Source organism: Electrona antarctica (genome assembly GCF_951216825.1).
Source record: "Electrona antarctica genome assembly, chromosome: 4".
Classification (NCBI taxonomy): Eukaryota; Metazoa; Chordata; class Actinopteri; order Myctophiformes; family Myctophidae; genus Electrona; species Electrona antarctica.
In genome coordinates, this window is record NC_136809.1 from 34,239,153 (window position 1) to 34,266,316 (window position 27,164).

General features: G+C 44.4%; 3 protein-coding genes across 9 annotated transcripts in view; 2 read left to right on the plus strand and 1 right to left on the minus strand.

Annotated features, from left to right (window-relative positions):
• LOC306921275 (phosphatidylserine synthase 1-like) overlaps nucleotides 1-781 on the minus strand; it is a gene marked incomplete at both ends in the record, with an annotated part of 1,455 nt that extends 674 nt beyond the window's left edge. Inside the window, one exon of the mRNA XM_079498384.1 lies at nucleotides 1-781. This exon is cut by the window's left edge and continues 674 nt beyond it. Coding sequence (XP_079354510.1) covers nucleotides 1-781 — 781 coding nt within the window.
• Nucleotides 782-8,663: 7,882 nt separating this feature from the next.
• map1lc3c (microtubule-associated protein 1 light chain 3 gamma) lies at nucleotides 8,664-10,879 on the plus strand. The gene is made up of 4 exons (XM_079499841.1): nucleotides 8,664-8,820; nucleotides 8,935-8,990; nucleotides 9,138-9,244; nucleotides 10,190-10,879. Exons 1-4 carry the CDS (start codon nucleotides 8,763-8,765, stop codon nucleotides 10,383-10,385), a joined length of 417 nt encoding a protein of 138 aa, XP_079355967.1. The 5' UTR covers nucleotides 8,664-8,762; the 3' UTR covers nucleotides 10,386-10,879.
• Nucleotides 10,880-12,504: 1,625 nt separating this feature from the next.
• LOC306921466 (striatin-like) overlaps nucleotides 12,505-27,164 on the plus strand; it is a 53,272-nt gene continuing 38,612 nt past the window's right edge. For all 7 annotated transcript variants that reach the window (XR_013789772.1, XR_013789773.1, XR_013789774.1 and 4 more), the window contains exon 1: nucleotides 12,505-13,024. Coding sequence is in view for 3 of the 7 variants with exons in the window: in XM_079498595.1 (XP_079354721.1) it covers nucleotides 12,761-13,024 (264 nt within the window). In the remaining 4 variants the exon portion in view is untranslated. The remainder of the gene's footprint in view (nucleotides 13,025-27,164) is intronic.

The following is a 27,164-nucleotide window of genomic DNA, read 5'->3' on the forward strand; positions in this document are numbered from 1 at the left end:
TCCCCGTGGTGGTGTTGATGTCCATGATGCCCGCCCACTGGTACGTTCTCATCTCCAGGAAGCGGCAGAGGGTCATGCCCAGCCAGATGCCCACGCCGTTGCACAGCAGGATGTCCAGGATCAGCTGGTCCCACCAGCACTCTGCGAAGTTGGGCAGCAGGTGCATGAAGAAGAGCTCTGTGACCTCCCAGGTGATGCTGATGGTCCAGCACAGGCCGTAGCTGCGGATGAGCAGGGCCTTCAGCACCCAGCCCCCGAAGTGGCTGAACGCAAAGATGTCAAAGTGGCTCCAGATCCGCTCCCACGTGATCACGTGGCAGTTGGTGGCGTACTCCATCATGTCCACCTCCCGCTTGGCGTGACGCAGGCCGGGGTCCAGCCAGTACAGCATGTGCTTGACCTGCGTCAGGTTCAGGAAGATGACGGACACCAAGAAGAGGAAGTAGAGAACGCTCAGCCCGAAGACCATCCGCCATATCGCCGGGTGAGGCCTGGTGAACGGGCCGTTGGGAAACGCCAGGACGCTGATGACCAGGAAGAAGGAGACGAACACGACGAGACTCACCCACAGGTTGTCGTCGGGACGGGCGTCGTCTCGCGTGAACGCAAAGTACATCAGGCCGAGCACAGTGCACATGAGCAGCGAGATGGTGTGCGGCTTGTAGAAGAAGTCCAGTGTGATGTTCTCCACCTCCTGCTCGTTCACCATTCTGAAATGCATCTTGTAGTTGACGTGGTCTTTACTCAGGGTACGGGATCCGCTGTACACGGACACCGCCATTGCTGCCCCAGAGTGTGAAGCCTTCTCCAAGTCAGACACACCACAGTCAGTTTACGTTCTTGGGATTATGCTTTGAATTGAGAGGATTGCCCAACACTGCACCTCATTGGTAATGTACACAAATAGACACCTATAAAATAATATACTTATTTAGGTGTGCGCTGCTTACTTATTTATATTGGTTCAGTTGCACAAATGTCCCCCAAAGCATGGATGCCTGTATGCCTGGATGCATCTATCTTTTATCTATATGGGAAATCTGTGTATCGTGTGTCCTTCCACAAATCGTAGGAACTGGCCTGGTCAGTATCGATTGACTTCAAACTTGGCACCGACGACCAGAGGGAGTGACGTACGAACCAATCAGATCAGCGGTTGTCCAGAACTATCTACTCAGTCTGTTTGTGTACCCTTTATGCCGACATAAGGAGTTCCATGTATCTGTCTGTCTGTCTGGGTCCCTTTTATGTCCATGAGCTGTATGGAGATCGTTGATGTCATCAAAATGACATCAGGGAACGTGTTGTGAGTTTGCAGGCTCATTTCCCAATTTCTGCATATTTTTGAGTGGTGTAAACCACTCCTACAACTGGCTTTGTTAGTTTACGTGTATGTCTGTCTGTCTGTCTGTCTGTTCGTACCAAAAAATGAGCATGGTTGCTATGGTCACCCAGTTCACACGGGTGTGATTTCATTACGTCCGACATTACGTCAGACCACAGCTGATCAGTCTATATAAGACCTTACACCACTCAGTTCACACGGGTGTTTTTGAGTGGTGCAAACCACTCCAACAACTGGCTTTGTACCCGTGTACCCGTGTACCCGTGTTTGTTCGTACCAAAAAAACGAGCATGGTTGCTATGGTTAGCAACTGAGTAGTTGCACCACTCAGTTCACACGGGTGTGATTTTTTATATAATAAATTAATAATAACAGGGCACCTGGCAGCTAAAAACAAATAAGAAGATAAGATTTCATATCCATCCAAAAATACTAGTTAGTAGTTGTAACGAAGGCTCTCACTCCCTCTCACGAGAGTTCCATATATGAAGACGACAGAGACATCTAGCGTTGACATTAGGTCAATGTAGAAACTCCATATACGGATATGGACAACTGGTATTGTCATCGTGACGAGCATTTAGACGACTGGCATCATCATCGTGACAAGCCTCCAGGCTCTGGCGGTCCAGGCCGTGATGATGCTAGACGGTGCAGGGTCCCGAAGTTGTGGGACCCACCTTGCCACCAGAGCCTGCTGGGACACCTATCTCCACCAGCGGGCCTGATGGTCCTGGTGGCTACGGTTGTCAGATGTTAGTACAGCCCTGTCCCGAAGTACTGGGACCACGATTGATGGATATAATTTTATTTACTTTGTTTACAAACAATTTCATGATGGCCATATCTTCATAATCATATTTGTCTGGTTAGACAGAAGTCCATAATCATTTTAAATCTGGCCTATTTCTTGTTTGTGACCGTGTAGCCTGGAACTCACCTATGCTTTTTATGGCATATGGCAGCTCCCGGCAGGATCCGCCGGGAGAAACTATGCGCAGCTGCGCGACATGACATATTGGAGCTGATAGGGACAGTGTTCGCCCGCCAACAGGGAAAAGTGTTTTTGCAGGAGAGAGGGGTCAATTAACTAGGTCAGGGGTGGGCAACTTTGACGATGGAGAGGGCCACTCACTCCAGAGGCTAGGGCCACATTGCATATTTCTGCCGTAGCAAAAATAGCCGATCTACAAGCTCAAATCAGAACAGGTCGCAGTGCGACGTGTTTTGAGCTTGTAGATCAGCTATTGTTGTTATATTTGAATTGAAATCCTGAATGTTTTGCTACTTTTGAATTGGAATCCTGAAAAGTAACATTTTTATGTAATTTCAAATGCATTGAGTTATAGTTATGTAATATGAACTAAATACAAATACATTGGACATACAAATAATATATCAATGTTCGGATATTGACCTGCAGGCCACATTAAGTGATGGTGGGGGCCGCAAGTGGCCCCCGGGCTGCCAGTTGCCCATGTATGAACTAGGTGAACACAAGTGGTCTAAAGGTTCCAGCACCATCAGCAGCGTCGTCTCCCAGTCCCAGATACAACAGGTGCTGTTAGGTCTTGTGACTTCGACGTCACTACGTCACTACCATCATCGCTTCCCAGACCAATCAGGGGCTGCCAACCATCGCCAGCGTCCTCCACGTCGGTCCTCGTCAAGTGACATCCCGGACATGGACTCACCGCATCCAATGAACTAACAACAACAGTGTGACATCTTCCTCTTGAAAACCATAGACAATGCCAGAAACACTATTCGGAATTTTCGGAACATTGGATTATTTCTGTAAACTTGGATCATGTAATTGTACTTTCCGAATCTGCAATACATTCTTTGAGAATTGAATTATCTTCACTAATTTTCTACTATGGCGGGCCATTGGTGTGCGTGCTGTTGGCCTGTTGCAGGGTTTTCCAAATGCTTCTTTAAGTACTCGGACCTTGATCGATCTTTTATTTTATTTTATCCTTTATTTAACCAGGGTAGTACTATGTGCAGCAACGCCCTGCACATAGACACACACAGACAGACACACACATTAAAACTTGGGAGCTGACCAGTACAACCACAGTCTTATACTTTTGGCCACTAAGCAGCTCCACTGGAGCAGTTGGGGGTTCAGTGCCTCGCTCAAGGGCACTTCAGCGGTGTTGGGTGAGTGATGACAATCACTTCCCGATTTTTCCTGCCCATCCAGGGAATCGAACCGGCAACCTTTCGGCAACAAGGGCGCTCCTCTAACCCTTAGGCCACCGCTGCCCCAGGGCCTGATGGTCCTGGTGGTTCCGGTTGTCAGATGTTAGTACAGCCCTGTCTCGAAGTACTGGGACCACAATCTCCACCAGGGCCTGATGGTCCTGGCGGTTCGAGCTGTCAGATTAACATCTGAAAGATGCAGATAGGAGAACCATATAGGGATACCCATCCCTCAACGGGGTGGCATTGGGTTTGATCTTCAGTTCTTCATCTACCAGAACATCAAAGGAAGAAAGCGGTATTGCCCATATTGTACAGATTTCCACATGAAATATGGGGGTGGCATTACAGCCCCTGAAGGGCTGACGTATACTGTTCAAGCCTTCTTGATATTGTACAGATAGATAGTAGAAATCTGTAACAGATTTCTACTTGAAATCTGGGGGTGGCTGTAACGAAGGCTCTCAATCCCTCTCACGAGAGTTCCATATATGGAGACGACCGAGACATCTAGTGTTGACCGTTGACATCAGGTCAATATAGAAACTCCATATGGACAACTGGCATCGGCATTGTGACGAGCAGTGGTTGTTTGAGGGGACTCTATCGCCTTCTAAACGAGACAGCGATATTTGGCCTTACAACCATCCGGGTTGACAACCAGTCCTAATTGAGTAGTATTTTATACTATAGTCTTTTATGTGGTGGGTTAGCGGCTTAGAATGTCCAGATATAAGAATATAAGTGGTGATTATCGGTTGATAACATTCGAAGCGGGTGCTTATGTATGAAATATTGACAAAGACTAAAACTAAGGAAATGTTCTCAATGGGTTTAATTTGTTTTAGATAGTTTGTAACCACAATACAGTTTAAGTTAGTTATTGTTTTAATTTTATTTCAGTTAAACTAAAATATTTTGTTACTCATATATAGCCTACTTGTGAATCATAATTTTGCACTTTAAATGCAAATTATATATAGACTACTATAAAGTTTGGCAGTTTCATTACATTTCAAATTAGAAGACTGACCCACTGATCTCTCTCTCACGCGCACACACACACACACACACACACACACACACACACACACACACACACAATTGCCTCTCTGCTGTGTGTGGCTACAGCAGCATCTAACACGTCATTTGCAGCATTTAATGTGGCAACAGAAAGCCATTGAGCTGCAATGGCTGTGACGAGGCTCAGTTTTCATTCTGCTTGATAAACTGTGGACGTAATCAATTCTGTTAATTCTATTACGGTTTAATGGACTGGAAACTGTTAATGTTCCCTACTCTCTCTGTCTGATGTCCTGACTGAAGAAGAAATGGAATGTCGACTCACTGAACTGAACTACTTTAACGCCAACTTTCTAATGACTTCAGTCCATAACAACAGTATCACAAGTAGGCTACTATAAAGGAATGCTTTTAGGAGTGTGTTTCAGTTTCTAATCATCAAAGACTCAGTCAGTTGACATTCAGTATTCAGTTGCAGGGCATGAGCGCCCCTCTGTGGACAAACACCTCAATTGCTTAATTATTGAGGCAAAATATAGGCCTACTGTAAACTTACTGTAAAGATCTTTATAAACATTAAAAACGTATTTTAATATAAATACAGACAGACAGACAGACAGACAGGTCTGTAGCCCTAATTGATAGATCAGATAGGCTACTACTAGTTAGCAAATCAAACCCAATTAAACCACATAAGGTGCATATGGTCCTAGTCATTTTTGTTAAAACATAGTAGGCCTACCACCAACTCAAAACACCAATTCACCAAACATGATGCATAGATATAGAGCTCTATGCTGCTGAGCAATGAAGGGAACTGACTCTGTGGTGGTCGTGGATTAATGCTTCCATCTACTGGTCGACTACTAAGAGGGACTGTGCCTGTGATTATGTGTACGACACACTTTTTCTCAATGTCAATCTACTTTACACTGTATTGGGTCCACTTTCACTTAACATTCTTCAACCTGTAAATCGGTTCGCAGACATTTTAATGTGCACACATGGAAATGGTTTCATTTGTACACTCTCTTAGTTACAGACCTGTATTTGGTTCATATAATCACTAATTTAGCTGGGGACCCACTGGCCCTTCAAGAACCCCAGGGGGTCCATGGAGAACCTACTGTAAATTAAGTCTTTGCATGCAGCAGAACATATGTCTAGTGGTCTACACTCTACAGCAGGGGTGCCCACACCTTTTCGACTTGAGGGCTACTATCAAAAGGACCAGCTCAACAAGATCTACCCACCCAAAAAAGTATTATCCCATTGCTGAAAATAGCAGCACTGGCCTTACATAACAAACACACTTGGAATGGGAAATAGAGAGAAGAAAATGGAATTCGTAGTTATTTGTATATTACTTTGTAATGCTATGTTTGTGTGCAGAACTATTGAAAGCAAATTATTGCATTGTGTGTTTGAGCTCACCTTAATTCAAGTAGCAGATGGCAAAATATACATATTTTTAATGATATATATTTTGGGGCATGTCATGTGATCTACCTGCAAAGCCTTTGTGATCTACTGGTAGATCGCGATCTACCTTCTGGGCACCCCTGCTCTACAGTATTCTTCCTGGAAAACTTTTACTGTAGGCTATTGTGGCTATTCTATACACTAGCTGCTAAATGTTCTAAATATGCTGCTAAACCCTATTTCTTAACTTGAATTATGCAATGTTAAAACAAAAAAAAAACATTGCATGGATGCACCTCAGTGATGTATCCCAAGGTCATCGGGGTTTCGGGTCTCCCAACATCATACCCCTCACTCAGGTGACCCAGCCGGGGTGATCAAGTCCCGACTTACGTCCCAGTAGCTACCCTTGATCAGTCCCATTGGCGTGTGGAAGGACTAGGCTCTGTGTCTCCTGTCCGGGCCCCTCCTACGTCTCACCAAGTCCACTCCTGCTCTCACCAGGTTCAGCACGTATGCGTTGCACCAGACTCCTAGCACCAGACACTTCATTCAGGAGTGGTTGGATTCTCAAGCCGCAATTGTTCTGCAGGCTCCACCTGGCCCATGGTGGTGCCGCAGGCTCCGCTTGCGGCTTGAATGGCCTTCCTAAAGGCCTCACCGTGGGTTTGTTGGGCTTCTTCCTCACGGTCGACACAGGCTGGGGCGCCAACCCATACTGCTCCCGGGTGCCGGGGTGTCTTCCTTTACTAAGAGGTCCTCAGCCAAGTACCCTGTGGCCAGGCATTGTTCTTTACTGTTTGAGGCTGTTTGAGGTGTGGGAGAAATGTAGCATTCTATTGTCTTGAGAAACCTTTTGAGAGATCACTTGTTTACCATGTGTTTTTCAATCTCTATGTAAAATCTTAAACCCCACCCAGAATTCTACGGTTTGATCTGAAAGTAGCCTATATCATGTCATGTTGTAAATGAAGGAGTTCAGTCTTGGACTGGCCGCTCCGGTGGTCAGAACAGGGGCCCTGGGCTCCAGGCTCAGGGTCTAAGGCGAAGCTCTGTGTCTTTGGTTTGAATAAATACAACTCTGGGACCGCCATTTCACATCTCTCTCTGCGTTCTTCATCTGATGCGTTGACTACAAGTTTGCTTTAGTCTAGAGAGTTCATTTCTCTCTAGTTAGTGAGTTTAGTTGTGTGATAAAATACACGACACCGGCTTCTCTCCGCAGTCCGGTGGTCACCAGACTATTCCTGGTTGTCACGTAATCTATTCCTATGAGTCACTAAAAATAGAATAACTAAAACAAAAATACATCGCATGGATGCACCTGGGACGTATCCTGATGTATAATAATAATAATAAAACTTTATTTATATAGCACTTTTTTAAACCAAGTTACAAAGTGCTTGAACAATCAAAACAATATCAAACATCAAAATGCAACAATAATGTAATAACAAAATAATAATAGTGATAGAAAATACAAATAAGTAATAATACCGTAAATGACTTAAGGAGATAAAAAGGCCAACCTGTATAGATGTGTTTTTAAGAGAGATTTAAAACTCGTTAAGGAACTGGTTAGCCTCAGTTCTTCTGGTAGGCTGTTCCAGAGCCTAGGGGCCCTAACAACAGAAGCTCGATCACCTTTGGTCACCAATTTAGCCTTGTGACTCTCCTTTAGTAGACCCAGACCAGATGATCTAAGGGTACGTGAAGGTACATAGTATTCAACCATTGTACTTAAATAGGTGGGAGCAAGACCATTAAGAGCCTTAAAGGTTAATAATAAAATCTTAAAATCGATGCTGAACGAGACTGGCAACCAGTGGAGTTCAGCCAACACAGGTGTTATGTGGTCAAATCTCCTGGTACCAGTAATAAGCCTAGCCGCCGCATTCTGGACCAATTGCAGGCGATGTATCAGGTTTTGGTTGAGTCCGGAGTACAGAGCATTACAGTAATCTAAACGAGAGTATACCAAAGCATTCACAACAGTCTTAAGATTACTAGAAGAAAGAAAGGATTTTATCTTGTGGATGTTTCTTATATGCATGAAGCAAGTTTGTACGACCTTTTTGACCTGATGTTCAAAGCGGAGTTCTGAGTCAAATATGTTGCCTCAAAATGTCTTGGCTGAATGTCATTGTCACTTCCCACCAAGTTCGACATTGCAAATGTCTGATATAATTATATCAATTTGCATTATGTAGCCTATTTATTTATTGCTATTTATAGGCTAGACCTTATCTTTTATATTTCCTCTTCCTCTTCTTCTTCTTCTTTTGATTATTATTATTATTATTATTATTATTATTATTATTATTATTATTATTATTATTATTATTATTATTAAGTTAGTTTCCTGTCAGTCAGTAGTGTTATCCGGGCTATGGGATGTATAGAATACCCATATTGAATATTGATTGGTGGTCTACTCTAGACAGAACTTTGAGACAGAATCATTGGACATATAGGGGAGGGACCTTAGTACTCTAAGGGAGGGACCCATGTGGCAATCAGCTGATTCGTCACTTCTCGGATGCGGAGTGCGAGGGTTGTCGCTCCTTGTAAATATAACAGATCTACAAGCCCACAGGGAGTCGCGACGCGGCGCGTTGTGAGCTTGTAAATCGGTTATTTTTATGTCAGCGACACCGTCGTACCGGGATGTATATAAATGAGGCTTTATTAGTGACAGCTGTTTTTCTTTTTCCTCAGTCATTCATCCACATCCAGCCGGAGCAGGGACGCAAAATACATCAGCATGCCTCCGTTTGATAAATCACACACACCGAAGCCCTTCAAACAGAGGAAAAGCCTGGGTAAAAATAAATAACGAATCCTTTAAGTAATTATGCCGTTCTGTTTTTGATTGTTTTAAAATATTAGATCTTAACAATGAATATTGTATACCGGTACTTATTTTTCTTCCCCAGTTACAAGAAAACAAGAAGTTTCGGGCATACGGTCTAAATTCCCAAACAAAATTCCGGTAAGTGGATTTAAAACTTTGATGCGAATCATGCGATGATATATCCCATGCAGCCACTGCCGTGGCATAGTTTACATTTTACCGAATGGTACAGCTGCAACAAAGTTATTACAACAAATAAAGCTGATTTGTTGGTTGAACTTGCAGGTTATCATTGAACGGTACCAGAGGGAGAAGTACCTACCGCCTCTGGATAAGACTAAATTCCTGGTGCCCCAAGAACTCACCATGACTCAGTTTGTTACCATTATCAGGTCAGTGTCGAATGTCTAACCTTTTCAGTGGGTTTTACAAAATAAATGGTCAAGTACATACAGTGGTGTCTAAAGATATGTTTTACAACCCCCCCCCCCCCCCCAGTTTTTTTTCTCCCCGTTTTTGGCTCTTAAAGTAAACGGAAAATAACATTTCAGGTTACAAATGTTATGTATCCAATCAAGAGGGCACCCCACACAATTACTGCTAGCTTGTGTTCAATTTCTTCTCTTGTTCTCTCTCCTGATTGGACAAAATTAGTATCCTGAACTGAATTTATATTATGTCTACTAAAGAGCTGAGGCACTGCATGGGAGGGAGACCCTGTCTATATAATTATGGGAATATAGACATTTAACACTTAAAAACAATCGAGCACAAAGTAAAATTGTCAGTGTTCATTTATCTCATATTCTGTGCACAAATGGACACCTAAGTAAGGATCATTCTCAAGTTATAAATGGATAAACTGTCAGTAAAGTAGTCTATACAGAGTTAAGTGAACACTGCATACTTGACCATGCAGAAGGTCATTCTGCAGGACTTGTGACTCATGACTTGATGCTTGTTGTGTGATTGTGAATGTTTTGCTTGTCATTCCAGCATGAGTGTCATTTGGGGCTCCACTGAATGGCAATTCTGATGCAAGAGTGCATCAGAATTACACACCCTTCCATCTTTACATGCGACATGTTGTATAGATTTTTTCTTGTATGTAACCATATGGTTCATTACCACTTTCAATATGGTGACCCTTTTTGCCGGAATTTAATTGTAGGTAAACATTTAAAAATATATATATATTTAAAATTGTGATCGCAACAAGTTTGTTAATGGAGCTTTTTTTGGAGCTGCATTCCAGAAATTGCACAAACCTGAAGCAGACTTGATTCTTTGTTTTGTGGATATGTGATTGTGGAATGTTTTTACTTTGTCATTCCCAGAAATCGCATGGACTTGAAGCAGAGTCAGGCATTCTATCTTCTAATCAACAACAGCGGTCTGGCCAGCATGTCCCTCAGCATGGCGGAAGTTTATAAGGACCACAAGGACGAGGATGGCTTCCTCTACATGACCTACGCCTCCCAGGAGATGTTTGGCTCTGACCAGAAGGAGAAACTGGACTTATTTGAATTTTAAAGGGCTGCTTCACCCCTAAAAGGACTTTCAATTACTCGCCCCACGAGGCCTTTAATTTATGGGGATTTTGTAAATCTGTATAGCTTTGCTGTTCATTTTGTAACCTTCAATGCTAGAGTGGACTCGCTGCCCTCCACACTTCTCCAGTCTATAGCTCGGCTGTCAGGTGGTGTGCCCCTTTCCTCTGCTGGCTCCTAGAGTCGGCTGAGTTGGACCCTCATTTTCTTCAATGCATCAATATTCTCAATTGTGTCATTGACAAAACAATTCTCCATGAATTTGAGGCTTTGTGGTGTGAGGAATTGATGGAAACACTTTGGGGTGAAGTACTTAATGACGGGCTCATCTGGACCAAAAAGCCATTTCAGTTGTAAATATAAAAGATTATTGTATACAATATTTTAATATTTGTTTTGTGAAGTTTTCATTGGTTGTACAAGTTGCGTTTTTTTTAAATTTTTTGCTGTGTAATAAATATGAAGTCTTTAACTATATCTACTGCAGTCTAGTTTTAATTATTAATTGTTTGATTTTTTTAACTTGGTCCTGTTCAGTTGTTGGCCGGTAGAACAACCCAACAGAACCTACCCACCAGTCTGCATGCAGTCAGTGGTGGAAAGTAACGAGTGCATTTTTTGGTGCATCTTTTTTTTCCCGTAATGCCCAAGTGATGTCACTCGTGCGACTCCATGTCTCTCGCTGTCACTCAAGCGACTACTGGCCAATCACGGCGCGTCATTTCCCCGACTTGTTTTGTGACTTCAATTTTGACATGCGCCCCAGAGCCGGAAGTCGTCTACCTTTGTCTATGGCTCTTATCATACATCACATTCGGCCAATCAAATCATCACAAGTCCAATCACTTTTGGCGTCTTCACTTTTCTGCCTTCGCTTATCTTCAATATGTACTTTGCTCAGCCAATCAAATCATTGCTATGTGATGATCAGCTAATCACAAGCCAATGTTTGCGTTTACACAAACCTGGAAAGCTGGGCATAGGAGGCTAGCGCTCCTCAAAGCGTTTTAATGAGTTGGTTTGAAGTTGTGGGTCTACCGGTATAGGAATGAATATATCAAATGCTGAAACGAGCAACTTTAAAACCTGTCTGACTCTGGGTTGCACACAAAAGCCCAAGCAACTTGCAAGTATAGATGTTAAAATGATTCCCAGAAGTGTTGGAGTGAATTATACAGTTCAGTGAAATCTCTTGATAGTGTCTTTGATGTAGATTTTTATTAGTGAATGGACATGACACCGTTAAGTCTTACATTAGGCTATATGCCTATTTCAACATGACTTGCATGTGAATCACATGATGTGATTCATGGCTGGGTTATCCGGGTTATCCACTGACTGGTCCATAACTAGAGAACATCCCAAACATATTGGACAACTTGTTATACTGTTGGCAACCTTTTTCGCATGAACTGCCAAGTTTTCATTTTCTTAATCTTGATGGTGTGCCATATTAACATGTTTCATGACACCACATAAAAATTAAATATTTCCAATTTGGCTTTATTTTGGGTCTATGCTTGGCCCATTCCTTTTTTCCCTCCACACATCTATTTGCAGAACATAGCCTAATATTCCCTCCAGTATAGGGATTCTAGTGTTAATAAAACATGGAAATCACTATAAACAGTGGTTACGTTTTTGTGTCTTTTTTGGGGGCAAGTCAAAACCTCAAGGCACACGTATGTAGGCATACAGGCGTGTATATAGGCTACGGTATATATTTCGCCTTTGTATTGGAAAATGAGTGTAGCCTACACGTAGGCAGCTTTTTTTCATAAACATTTGTTTTTCTTCATAGTTGTAGTAAATTAAAATAATGTCAGTCACAGACTTATCTCGTGGTTACGGTGTTTGGGAACCGCGTCGAAACAACGCGCACTCGCCAACAATTGGCTATCCTCCACGCCACTCACCAGTGACCGCCAGTCCTGTGTGAGAATATCCTGCAGCGGGCTGAGCGGGGGCGGGAGCTTAGCTTGGAACGTCATCAGCTCTCAGCGGGTTGAGACCACTGGAACTGGTGCACCGAAATCGGTGACCTATTAAATTGTCTTAATTATCGTGAGGTGGCGCCTTGGCGGTTGTAGAATTTCCCCAAGGCGTCGCACAATTCGACAAGTCACCAATTTCGGCGTGACCGACAGACGAGCGAGCGTGGTGGTGCGTGCCCAGTAGCAAAGAGAAGTGGGAGGGCTGCTAGTGTCACACACATTGTTGCTTTTTGTTAACCATCACAGGAACGCCAGCGGACACCGTGCTGCGCGAATCACGTCTGGGGTGAGACGAGGAGAGCGCCGCTGGTCCGAACCGAACCAAGCGGAACCGACGACCCCTCCCGGCCCGGCCATCACGAATATGGACGAGCAGGCGGGTCCCGGTGTGTTTTTCAACAATAACAACAACAACTCGGGCTCCTCCTCGCAGCCCAGCGGCGGCGGCACCGGTGGCGGTGCCAGAGTCCCTCCGCTGCAGCCCGGCGGAGGAGCCGACGGCGTCGCGGGAGGAGAGGCGGTCCGCGCTCACTACAGCGTCCCGGGGACATTACACTTTCTACAGCACGAGTGGGCCCGGTTCGAGGTGGACAGGGCCCAGTGGGAGGTGGAGAGAGCCGAGCTGCAGGTAACTGAACCCCGGCGTGAAGGTGCTGTTCTAATGCGGCTGGTGGTGATTAAGTTAGCGTTCAGTTGCGGTGGTGAGCAATGGTGTGAACTGTAAAGTAATTAAGTACATTTACTCAAGTAGGTACATTTGTAGGTAGATTTACTTAAGTTCTACTCCACTACATCTGTAACATCTCAGAGGCAAATATTGTACTTTTTGCTCCACTACAACTATTTGACAGCTTATGGTTACTTTAAAGATTTGGATTATTAAGACAAAACAATTACATTAACCAACTAAGACCTATTTCCGGCTAAAATAGCCGATCTACTATCACTTTTTTGGGAATGATGTTCAGTTGTGGTCTTGAGTGAGTTGAGTGATGGACTGACTGACTGCTGCTTCGAGCCCCCTCACCGGTCTTATCTGTGTTATTCCAATATTGGGGAGCTAGCAAAGTAGGTGACTAAATTAGCGTCATCGTGCAATTTCTTTGGCATTTATATATCGCTTTTATCCAAAGTGCTTTATATTGTGCATTACATTCACACCCATTCAGGCAGAGGAAACTATGTAAGGCACCAACTTGCACATCTGGAGCAGTTAGGGGTTCAGTGTATTGCTCAAAGACACTTCGACACTAACTAGGGCAGCCCGGGAATCGGGATTGAACTGGGAACCTCGTGGTTCCCATCTGGCCGCTCTACCCATAGACATAAAAATAATTTGCAATTTGTACTAGCAACCTTGTCCTCTAGACTCACAGAATTCCACGGGTCACCAATCTCAATGCAACAACACAGGGATGCCAGGAGAAATTCTTGTGCATAATATAACGCTGTATACTCCTTCCGTCTGTCTGTGTGCTGCTGCTGCGTAGTAGTAGTAGGAGGCAATCAATGTTGCTCTGGTGTCGTGATCGTGTTCTACTGTGCTGCAACACACACTGCAGCCAGTCGTGCTTGTAGTGTGTAGTACACAATACAACCAAGAGTTGTACAACAGTCCCAGTCCCAGAATGATTCAGAGCCAGTTCTGTAATCGGCACATCCTTACTTGTTCTCTTGTCATCTGAATACCCCCAGTGTGATATACATCCATGCATTGATTATCACTAAAAACCCTGCGAATTCAGGTGACTGGAGTGATCCTTTTTCCCCTCTACACGAAACCACAAATGACAGATCCACAAAACACATTGTTGACTGGCTATTTTCGTTGAATGTTCGCATCCACAATAGTCACACTAGGGTTAAATTCAATTCAATTAGCCTTTATTGTGTCCGAGGAGAAATCTGTCTTGGGCACCAAGAGACAGCGTTATACATAACTTTTTACTTACATACATACAGTAGATACACACACAGTTCATAGTACAAAAAAATACAGTTCGTAGTACAAAAAATAATTATCCTACCCACACGCAAATTTATCAAGAGGTTCAAGTATTACAGTATTGCACTCTCCCATCATAAGGTCTTCCCTGTTTCCCCCAGTAGTTAGTTATCTGTTATCGAGTGCTTTGATTGACACTGGAACAAAGGAGAATTTATATCTGTTGAGCTTACAGTATGGTCATCTGTACCGTCTGCCAGACGGCATCAACTCATATTCTTTATGGAGGATGTGGTTCGGGTCTCGGGTGATTTTGAGTCCCTGCTTCCTCACTGTACTCTCAAATATCTTTTGAAGAGAACATGGGGGCTGCATACCTATAATTTCTCCAGCCCTCTTGACTAGGTTTTGAAGTTGGGATTTGAGTTTGCAGCCTACCAAACCATGTGGTGATGCCATAACGGATGATGGATTCTATGTTTTCCCTATAGAACAGTAGCATGATGTTTGTTGCCACGCCATGGACCCTGAGCCTTCTCAGAAAGTGCATGCGCTGGTTAATTCGGGAACAAACGGAGTCAACTTGGTTGGCCCAGTTTAACTGAGAATCAAAAGAAATACCCAAGTACTTATATGAAGTCACCTGTTCCACATGTGGTTGAACAGTCAGGTTATTTTGGGTGTGGTTATTTTGGTGAGTGGCAGTGGCTCCAGAGGTAGAGCGACCGTCTTGGAATTGGTTGTCAATGAAGGGAACAGATCAGTTTTCATTCTTGAAGTGGTGATTCTATCTTAGAAAAAGCCTTTATGACAAGTAATTTAATACGCTCCTCCAGACCATCACAGAGCTAGGCTATAGGTGCAATCTACTTGTGCTTATCTTTGGCCTAGGACATGTGTATATAGGTTGGTTGTAAGAGGCTTCCAACAACTTGGGATGCCAAAAAAAAGCAGAAAAACGTCTTGCAAAATTCTGTCGAATCTCTTCGGCTACTATTGGTAGCCGCCAAATATGACGTAAACACTGTTACTTGTACCCCTGAAGGGTGTGTGGGTATTTGCCCAGGTTTTGCTGACTGCATTCTGTACAGCACCATGTAAATATTTGTGTCCTTGTATTCTATCTCTTATGTGGACATGAATGATTAAAGTGTGTGTGTGAATGTGAAATAAATGACTGTAAAGCGCTTTGGATAAAGGCGCTATTTAATGCAGTCCATTTGCCATTTATTCTCTGGAGTGTGAATTTAAAGTCACACCTTTGTCACATACTTGGACAGTGCATCTCCTAATGTGACAAGCTGCATGTGTTGTCATGTCGTCTCGTGTACAGCTGAGCCTGTTTGTGTTCAGTAATATCTTCTCTCGTACGAAGAAGCTAGAAGGGAAGGGCCTTTTCTGACGAGCTGAATTAATGACCATATGGTACGTGGTGGCATTTATGCACCATTTACCTTTACCAACCCCTTCTAAACCAATTACAATCTGTCTTCCTGCATGGTTCAGTAATGTAGTCCCGGTGGATTGCAGGATAGTGGAGGCAGTGCTGAAGTTGAGGTTGCAGACAGACACCCCCCCCCCCCCCCCCCCCCACACACACACACACACACACACACGTCACACACACACACCAACCCGCCCGAACCTTGCAGAAAGGATTTGGGTTTTAATTTTCCTTCCCATTTACCTCCGAGCTTATCAGGACAGTCGAGGAGAGGGAGAGGCCCATGAATGTCAGGGTCTACGGGATGCGATCGTTCCGCCGGCAGAGGCAGTGAAGAGGGGGGAGGGGGGAGAAAACCAATTTGAAGCGTTAATGGATTTGTTCTGCTTCTATGTGTTCCTCTCTGATGGTGCACTAGACTAGACAGCTCTGCATTCCATTTCAAAAGTCTAAAGTCTGTCAGCGCCGGCGGAGACGGGGAGAGAGAGAGAGAGACAGAGACAGAGGGGAGATAGTGTCTGTTGGCCTCTTCCTTCAAGGTATCTGTCTGCAGGAAACAGGAAATGGACGCACATATTGGCGGCTGCAGGAGGAAGCCAGGAGTTGAGAGGAGAGTGCATGTACAGGAGATGAACAACCCACTCTCCAAATTCCAATACACACATTTCTGCCTTCCCTCTGTCCTCCATCCTTCAGCATGGCGGTGTTCTGATGAAATTAGTGACTAACTCTTCTAATAAACAGTGATTTATGTCCGGATACTGTTATGTGAAGTCTACGAGAGATTGTCACAAATTTTCAGAAGGTCAAAAATGTCACGGTTACATCGCAATGCTGGAGGATGGAGCAGACGTCAGACGAGGAGCCCGAAGTGTGAGTATTGGCCAGTATTTTGGCCACTGTTACTGACTGTATTCATGACAGATGTCATGTAGCTCAGTGGATGGAGCAATGTATTTAAACCACATGAACCCCTGCATCCCTATTTGGTGCGATGGCTTGTACATCTGCTATTTGTGTCGAAGATATTTGTCGTGCGGAAACTGCAGGGGACCTAGTATAGGGGTCTGTGGGATCCCTGGTCAACTATGTATAAGAGTTTACGTTACTTACGATCTCAAACTTTTCTGCGGATAAAGGCTCACTTGAAAATCTCTAAAAGCAAGTGGTCTGATGGGTGGGCTGTGTGTATTTTGAGAGCATTTTTATTTGTTCATGGGGGGAATAGGAGGCACTTGCTGTCTTTACAAGCCCGCCTGTAGTCACTCATTCACAGTCGCGGGCAGTGCTTCGAAGCCTGCACGGCCAGGGTTTGTAAGGAAATCAAGCACTTCCCTTCCCTAGTTCAGCTACAGATATGCTGGATCACTGTAACGCACCTGGCATTGATGTACATTATTGTATGATTTACTACACGGTCTAATCAGAAACCAGCCAATCAGAATCAAGTATTGGTAATGGTACTAACCGTTTTAGAATCTCTCATATCTCATAACACAATTTCGATACCAGCCTTAATAGGCCTACTGTACATGTTAGACATACTCTTGTGGTTGCGTGGAAGCTCTATGGAAACATGGTTTAAATATACTCTAATACATCCGCCTGCCAACAACACTCAGCATGTTGGGTTATGTAATTCATGCAATGCTTTGTGCATCTCCCAGCTTGGCCAGTCTTTAAATAGGCACCTTTTGAGCATTTTCTGTCGGTCAATTACACCCGAGAAAATATTATCGTCTCTGTCGGGTGGAAACCCCATTGTCATACATGCATGTCCAAAACTGGTTCAGTATTCACATTCAAAAGCAGCACATCCACACGATTGAAGTGTGTGTGTGTGTGTGTGTGTGTGTGTGTGTGTGTGTGTGTGTGTGTGTGTGTGTGTGTGTGTGTGTGTGTGTGTGTGTGTGTGTGTGTGTGTGTGTGTGTGTGTGTGTGTGTGTGTGTGTGTGTGTGTGTGTGTGTGTGTGTGTGTGTGTGTGTGTGTGTGTGTGTGTGTGTGTGTGTGTGTGTGTGTGTGTGTGTGTGTGTGTGTGTGTGTGTGTGTGTGTGTGTGTGTGTGTGTGTGTGCGCGCTTTGTGAGTGGGATGGAACTCTTACTCTGTTCCTCCTCTCTTCTTCCTTCCCCTCTCTTCTAATCTCCTCTCCTCATTCCTCCTTTATTCTCCTCTCCTCTTGCTTCCCCTCTTCTCTCCTCTCCTCTAATCTCTCTCCGTTCCTCCTTTCTCCTCCTCTCCTCCTCTGCCCTGAGCGGATGTTTGGCATCACCACTCGGTTTCCTTTCCTCCCCGGGCCTCGGCTATAAATACACGACCCGGAGGACCACTCACTATTGAACACAGAATATGTGACAGTTCAGAATCCTGCCTACCATTGACATCATCGGATTCGGTAGGCAGGTTTGGTCATTTCAAATCTGGGAACCTATCGGGGGAAAAAAAGAAAAGGAAAGAAGAACAGTGTCCTCTGCTTTTTGTTTCTTTTAAATTCTTTTACATTTTTAAATTAGGAGTCCTGCAACGGGTCGGATACGCGTGGGTACCCGAGTTTGACGGGTGCAAAAGGGTGGGAATATATACTTTTATAAGTTAACGGGGACGGGCGGAGCGCAACGAAACGCGGGCGGGTAACATTTTAATCAGAGCACACTGCAGGATGTTGTAAGCAGCAGCTGGATGCTTCTCAACAGCGGAGACAAGTTAAGTCCGTCACATGCCCAAGGAATCGCCAGTGATGTCCAATCGCTGCCGATTCCTTCATAATGGCGCTCTGTTTCTGTTTCAAGACGGTCATCGGCTAACGGCCCAACGGGTCCATTTATTGACGGGCGGGGCGGATCTTGTTTCGAGTTTTATAATTATTATGTAATGGGCGGGTCACAGAACTGATGATTGACGGGCGGGGTGGGTGCAGGTTTCGAAAATTGGACCAGGCTGTGTAGGACTCTGCTCTGGGGGCAGTGGCACCACCTGTTAACAGCATGTTGGCCTGTTTTGTCCGGCCTCAGCCCTCCTCTTCCGGTGATCATGTTTTCATTTCACTAAGCCCCAATGTTGTTCACACGTTCCAAACACCCCTGCCGACAGATTCAGTAGCGCAGCTTGGAATCTGTTCTTGAGAGATCAAACACGATTTCAAACTGTTAAATATAGCTGCAAGCAGCGAGGAGAAAAATTACACCTGTGTCGCTGTGTGAACTGAGCGGTGCAGGCTGCGCAACAACACAGCTGGCGGCAGTTAACTATGAAACCTTGCGTTTTTTGTCACGTCACTCACAATCTGTCACTCACAATCTGTCACTCACAATCGTCACTCAACAATCGTCACTCACAGACCTGGGCACAATTCATCATCCCCATACATGGGGAAAGCCACCATCATTCTGACGTCTGCATAGACTCCATATTTGGGCATACCTGACAAAGAACTCCATATTTGGGCATAAAAGGGACACAGACATAATATCTGGGTGTGGCATGCATTTCCAACTTATATGCAGAGGCTCCAACGCATAATATCTGGGTGGCCCCTACAGGCACGAGCTGGCCTGCTCTGACATCACTCCATATTTGGGCATGCCTGACACATGCATCAAGTCACTGTCTATACGTCTGTCCGTGTTTAATCCACCTAACTCGGGAACCGTTCGCTCCACTGGGGAACCGCTCACCCCACCGACTTCAAATTCGACACACGTTCCACATCACCACAGGGGGTGCAGTGCCCGGTGTCGAGTCGGACGGACCCACGGTTGTCCAGAACCGCCACAAAAGGCCTCTGCCCAGCTCTGGACAGGGCCCCATATATTGAGCTGAACTGTTCTGACATTCCATATGTTGATCTGACTTCATCACACCCTGTACCTGTACACTCAAGACACGCTCCATATATGGCCAGTGCACGCGACCTCGGTGAGGTCGCTTCTCCCTCAGGCGTCTTACTGGTAGTAATAGTGCTTAGTGTGAATGGCCCTTTTAGGCTGCGCAACAATGCCACATTAGGTCACCCAAAGGTATTGCAGCTGTTCGTACCCCAAACAGACCTGCTTATTGTGCGTATTGCATATAGTATTTTTCTTATTGCTGCATTCCTTGGCCCCTCTTATCGCTGCTTGCAGCTATATTTTTTTAAAACAAATTTCTTCACGTACAAAGTCACAGATGTGTGACATGACGAGTCAAGGCACATGTGTAAACAGGTTACATGGCTTTTGGTCAAACGAGGCATGAGTTATGCCTGTTTAAAGTGCTCGTTATTGCTGTTTGCAGCTATATTTATTTTGCAAATATTCACATACAAACTTCTCTTCAACTGAGATTTCAGATAATGGTCTATTCACCTTTTTCCTAGGCTGTGTGTGCTCCACTTCCTGTCGATTTGATCCAATGAAATCCAATGAAACTGGTCAGATGACCAATGATGTCCAATGAAATCGACAGGAAGTGGAGCACACACAGCCTAGGAAAAAGGTGTTAAATGCTCAAAATAGAGACACCAGGTTACTTGAAACTGTTAAAAAAAGAAGAAGAAAAAACACCTCTGCTACAAACAAAGCATACTGTGTTGCTTCCATTTATCCAAGCTGGAACACCATCGATTAACTGATCATTAAAATTACAATAAATACGCTCTGAAAAATGCATGCGTCCCATCCATCTGACCACTTAACATGGCAGCTGTTCCGAGAACGCTTTCGTTCAATCCAGGAAAATGTTGGGAACGCTATTTCAGTCTTCAGTGTAGGCGTTGAGAAGATGCTGCTCCTACACTGCTTTTACCCCCCATCCATTCAGAGTATGGCTGCTGGCATCTCGAAGCGGGGGAAATCTCCCTCGACTCGCCTGGTTTGTCTGCTGGAATTCCCACAGCAGGAGGCTTGTCTTATAAAGCAGGTCAGAGAAGAAAGGACTCTCGCTTCCTTCCTAATCTGGTTCGCTATCATCCAGAAACATCTACGCACGACAAGACAGAGCTGCCTGGAAGCAGCTAATGCATTTTGCTCATGGACACCGTAACATAGCACATGTAAATGAAAATATATATAAAAGAAATGTACTCAAAACCGAATAATCAAGAAACAAGGATTTTATGTTTTTTTTCCTCTTACAGTATATATCAATGAATTGATGAGAGAAAAAAATGTAATACATCTTTTATAATCGACTAAATTGAGTCATTAATCACCAGTGGTGTAGTATACCGTTATATGCTATATACGTAGTATGCCGTGCCGAAGCATATACTAATGATTTCATCCATTAATAATTATGTATACCATCCAAAAAAAATTGAAATATTATATATCCGATCTATAAGCTCACAACACTTATTGCTATGCATTGTGAGCTTGTACAGTAGATCAGCTAGTTTCACTTTTTGACTTAATCGTTATTGAAGCAATTTTTTTAAATAATTGTCATAGCTGTCATATCACCCAGCCCTACTATGTTTCATAGCTGTCATATCACCCAGCCCTACTATGTTTCATAGCTGTCATATCACCCAGCCCTACTATGTTTCATAGCTGTCATATCACCCAGCCCTACTATGTTTCATAGCTGTCATATCACCCAGCCCTACTATGTTTCATAGCTGTCATATCACCCAGCCCTACTATGTTTCATAGCTGTCATATCACCCAGCCCTACTATGTTTCATAGCTGTCATATCACCCAGCCCTACTATGTTTCATAGCTGTCATATCACCCAGCCCTACTATGTTTCGTTGACTATTGTGCACTTTTACAACATAATGCTTAAAGTGATCCAACTGAAGTTGTGTGTGTGTGTGTGTGTGTGTGTGTGTGTGTGTGTGTGTGTGTGTGTGTGTGTGTGTGTGTGTGTGTGTGTGTGTGTGTGTGTGTGTGTGTGTGTGTGTGTGTGTGTGTGTGTGTGTGTGTGTGTGTGTGTGTGTGTGTGTGTGTGTGTGTGTGTGTGTGTGTGTGTGTGTGTGTGTGTGTCGCCCACACACGCCTCCATCCTCAACATTCCCCACTGACAGGCTGCGAGTATGTGCAGTGACAAATGTCACTCCAGCTTCCCTCCTCCGGACACGGTCCAAAAGTGTTCCCCCACACACACACACACACACACACCCCCTGACAAGGACTTGGAATTGTAGGAGTTGAGGCAGGTAACCTCAACTGTTTGTAGTGTTTCCATACTGTGTCAGTCAGTAAAACTAACTGAACGAAACCTGAATAACAGAGTGAATGTTAGTGTCCACACTCTGGCCATGTCATAATTGGCCAACATTCACTGAAAATGGCAGATCGGCTTTAACCAGATAGTGGTTCTGTTATTAGTGTGACTTGGCGAGTCCACTTCACAACTATTATATATTATACGACAGTGGTTAGGGTTAGTATTAGGTTAGGGTTAGGTTAGAGATAGTATTTCATTTCTATAATTTTTATCCCACGATTTTGCAACCCAGTTCTTTTCACCCAGTGCCAATTATCTAATATAATCCTGGGTGCTACACTTCCTCTGCCAACCTGGGGGGGCAGCGGACTTAGCCTGGCTAATAAGCCAGACTAATATCACGCAACACTGTCGCGGTATATCAGTCTGGGCTGGCTCCACTTGGATTTCATTTCCCGGGGAACATTTTCTCTTTGACGCAATTGGTCAGAGCTACTGTCAGTCAAAAGTCTCAAGCATTGAACGTCACTGTACCAAAGCCCGCCCATATTGCATACCGTGTCCCGATTGGTCCGACCTGTTCTCGATTGTAGGAAAGAGGCGTGCTACTGAGCCTCGCCAGACCGAAATCCGCTGGTAGGCAACTTTTTTTTGCCAACGGCTGATTCGGTCTGGTTTATTAACCAGGCTACAGCGGACTGACCTCATGCCTCCTTCTATGCATGAGGAGTCCAAGCTGCTTCTTTTCACCTGACAGGGGGGAATTTCCCTGGCTGGACGTAGCGCGTGGAAGGAACACGTTATTCCGACCAGTTCCTTTCCCCTCCATCAGGCGCCCCGGCTGGCCAGGGGGAGGTAGTTTTAGAGACCAGGATTACTGCATGTTTTTGTGAGGGTACCTACTACCCTACACGGGGAGAACATGCAAACTCCACACAGAAAGGCCCTTTCACCAACACCACCTCGGGTATGGGCACTGATGACGCGGAGGAGGGAACACACCCACAGCGTCCCCAGCTGGAATAGAACCCAGGACCTTCTAGCTGTGAGGCGACAGCACTACCAACTGTGCCACCGTGCCCCCTTTATTTCATTATTTTAAACAATCTTTATGGTACAGTAGGTTAATACAATATACTGTAACCAGCACATCTGCAGTGGTTAGAGGTGAAAAACCACTGCAGTAGGACACCTACTGTTTGACTAGTGGTACTGCCTGATTCTATTTCCCACCTGAGCGACAAGACATGAACTGGGAGCTTGTTGTGACCCGTTGTTGTGAGCTTGTAGAATGGCTGTTTTGGTTAGACATTCATGACCATAATGATTGGGGAGCTCGGGTGACGCAGTGGTAAAGTCCCTGCCCACCACCACGGAGGTTGTGGGTTTGAATGCACCGTGGTTCATCCGGCCTTGTCGAGCGTCACAAATGGCCTGTGTTCGGGGGTGGGGAGGGAAGCCGCCGGGCCTGGAGCGTGATATTGGTCATAGCATGTACTCCTATGGGCTGGGGCTGCACCTGCTGACCTGCTGACAGGTCAGCGTGTTGGGCGGGACTCTGGAGAGTGGAGATCATGTAGGACAGGGGTGCCCACACTTTTTGACTTGAGAGCTACTTTCAAAATGACCAGCTCGGCAAGATCTACCCACCAAATCAATTATTATACCATTGCTGAAAATAGTTTAAATATGTACCTGACGGGGCTTCGGAATAGTAGAGTTCGTGTTACATTCTGTACAGTATAAGACAAATGCACTTGGAATGGGAAATATAGGGGGAGAAATGTTTTTTGTTTTTTCGTTTTTTTTCTTCAATATATTTAAATGAAATACTCTTTAGGGGCATGTCATGTGATCTACCTGCACAGCCTTTGTGATCTACTGGTAGATCGCGATCTACCTTTTGGACACCCCTGATGTAGGACAAAGGCTCTACGTCCTTCCGGTGGGGGCTCCTCACTGGCAGGTGAGTCAGTAGGATACGACAGTAGTGACAACACAGAAATGTGTGTGGGGAGGAATGCATTGGCATAACGACTAAATTGTGGAGAAAATGGGGTAAAAAATTATAATTGGAGGTCTAAATTTAAAATAAATGGGGGGGCACGATGGCACAGTTGGTAGTGCTGTCGCCTCACAGCTAGAAGGTCCTGGGTTCGATTCCCGCTCGGGGCACTGTGGGTGCTGGCGGCATGTTTCCTCCTCCGCGTCATCAGTGCCCATACCCGAGGCGGGGTTGGCGAAAGGGCCCTTCTGTGTGGAGTTTGCATGTTCTCTCTGTAGGGTAGGTACCCTCACAAAAAACATGCAGTAATCCTGGTCTCTAAACTGCCTCCCCCTGGCCAGCCGGGGCGCCTGATGGAGGGGAAAGGAACTGGTTGGAATAACGTGTTCCTTCCACGTGCTACGTCCAACCAGGGAAACTCCCCCCTGTCAGGTGTAAAGGAGCAACTTGGACACTCAGGCATGAAGGAAGCATGAGTTCAAGTCTGTTGCTCTCCCCATGTCCCCCATATGGGGACTAGGTTGGCGGAGGGTGTGTAGAGCCCAGGATCACATTAGATAATTGACACAGGGGTGAAAAATGGGTTACAAAATCGTGGGATAAAAATTATAGAATATATATATATATATATATATATTTTTTTAAATAAATGAATAATAATGATCGGGCCACATCATCTATCAAATGATGTCTTTAATCACATGGCCCATGGAGAAAAGCATGTGAAAGAAGAAGGAATACAACGTCACATGGGGTTGGCTCATGATTTCCTGTTAACCCTCTCTGAGTGCTGGAGGAAGGAACACACACACACACACACACACACACACACACACACACACACACCATTTAGATGCTCTTAGAACCTCTTCCCAACTTTTGAAGCTGTGATTATATCGTAGATCGTCAAAACACATATACAGTATGATTCCACCCGACAGACAATTCATTTATGGATTTATTTTTTATTTTATTTTTTCAAATTTATTAGAATTCATGTTGCATTTTTGACAAGATATCATGAGTCAAATCATTGGTCATCTGTGGTCTACTCTAGAACCCTCCAAAATTGGGATCCCAATTCCCAAAAATGTGGCATCGGTTGGGCTCTGCTACACTGTTTTTTGGATTATTACCGTGCATTTCTTTTGTTTTTAAATCAGTGTTCCAGTTGAATTACTGTTTACAGCTCTCTCAATAGACTGGCTGGTTAAACCCTGTGGGTGTATTATATGCTGTCCATCTACTGTACTAACACACTAGAATACTCCCACCTACTTAACTTTAATGCTTTAATGAACGACTTAACTCAGTCTTCCATTTGTGTGAGTGTGTGTTGTGTGCACGCGTGTGTTGTGCGCGTGCGTGTGTATGTGCATACGTGCGAAGATTGAGTGTGAACTGTGAATGTACATGCCAGGAAAAAATAAATGAGTGCTGTATGAATGGTCAGGTTTCCAGGCTGAGTCGTGTGTATATTGCTATTTGCTATAACTGAAAATAAGTTAGGATTTAGAAGTTATTTGTAGAATCGGCCTCAGGTCTTAAAGGTATATTCAGTGATTTAACTTCATTCAAATACCACTAATTTTTTCTTTTTTTTTTGGATAATCTTCCCTACTATAGAGTGTGATGACCATATAAGGAGTTCCTGTCCCCAGTGAGCCCCTGAGGTCAAAAAACCCTAGTTTCAGTTTTGGTGGCGGGTGGCAAAGCCTTCATCCAATCAGGATGAGAGGGGCCTTCCTCCAATCAGGATCGAGTGGGGGCGGGCCTTGGTGCACATGCTGTTGGCCCTGTTGCAATTCCCCCCACTGTAGAGCGTGTGCATGTGCACATTTTGTTACCGGGGCGCACTGGGTGGTTTTCCAAATCACCCAAATCACTGAATGCTCCTTTAAGGCTTAATGAAATATTATTAAGTGTTCATTTCAGGCTTTAGGGGTTAGGTTTGAAAATGGCAAAAGAGAGGTAGAAATTTTCCAAAAATGTTGTCGCATCTATGTGAAATTCTTGTACGACAAATAATTTCACCCCTGTTTTTTTGCTCACAATTGTAGTTGAAGTTGAGTACAGTGTGTTTTTGCTGCAGAAACGGCACAGATAGCTGCTGATTTCATGTGTACTGTACTTGTCCATACATCATGTTATTATGCATGCTATCATGTTAGGTAACGTCACATTAGATTGTTGAGGTGAGGAAGATGAGTGTTGCTTTAGAACAGCAGGAACAACTGATTGATGTTGGTTTGATCTCATAGTGAAAGGGCAGAGGGGATCATATATATATATGGGCCGTTATCGGCGTTAATGTGCTGCGTTAACGAGAGACTCTTATCGTGCGATAGAAAAAATATCGCCGTTAATCTATTCTCAAAGTTGGGTCTGGGAGCTGGGTCTGCAACTCGCCCTCGTCCGTATAACCGCCCATGGGCCGTTATTTGAAAACTTAGTCAGCCTCATTTATATTATATATACAGCGTGTTGAGTTTGCAGATCTCCTATTTTCTGTGCGGCACTCACCGTGGCCTCATCACCTCACAACAGCGGCAGCGCAACACCAGTCCTCCACATCCCCAAAATAAATATAGTTTCATTCGTGCCATACTCAGTCTATGCACAACGATTGTTTTAATTCAAAGTGGTATATATTCTGTGAAATGTTTGTCATTTTGTGTATCTACAAGCTCCAAACGTTGCGTCCACAGCACGTTGTGAGCTTGCAGATCTCATTTTCGGTGCGCGCACTCACCACAAATCCATGCAGAGGTCCTCACAAGTATAGAACACCGCCACCACAAAGTCCTGTGTTCTCAAAGTCCTCAGCGCATGGCGCGTCCCCGCAAAAAGTTGAGATTTAACTTGTACCATACTCAGGCAATCCTAAAGCGATTGTTATAATTTCAAGTGGTCTACTCTATACTCTGCGAAGTGTATATTTTCATTGGGTGTATAAGTAATGTTTTTTATATGCCTTTATCAAACGATATGGAGAGAGGTGCCATGCAGCCTACAGAGATTAAAATAGGGTGCATTTTGCATCCCAAAACGCAGTTTATAGTTAAGGGACGCAATAAAACGACCTCTGCATCCACGGGATGCACTACTGTACTACTGTACTGTTTTTTATTCTGCTTGCTTTAGTTAATATAATCATTTCTTCTGTTTTCTACATGAATTTAACCACATTATAACCATATGAAATGGGAGTTAAATGCTGCAATTTG

What these genes read in the sequence shown, in the direction of transcription:
- map1lc3c (XM_079499841.1), top strand. Translation starts at nt 8,763, where the DNA reads ATGCCTCCGTTTGATAAATCACACACACCGAAGCCCTTCAAACAGAGG. An exon ending in CAAACAGAGGAAAAGCCTGG is followed by an intron (nt 8,821 to 8,934) that starts GTAAAAATAAAT and finishes TTTCTTCCCCAG; the next exon opens with TTACAAGAAAACAAGAAGTT. An exon ending in AATTCCCAAACAAAATTCCG is followed by an intron (nt 8,991 to 9,137) that starts GTAAGTGGATTT and finishes TTGAACTTGCAG; the next exon opens with GTTATCATTGAACGGTACCA.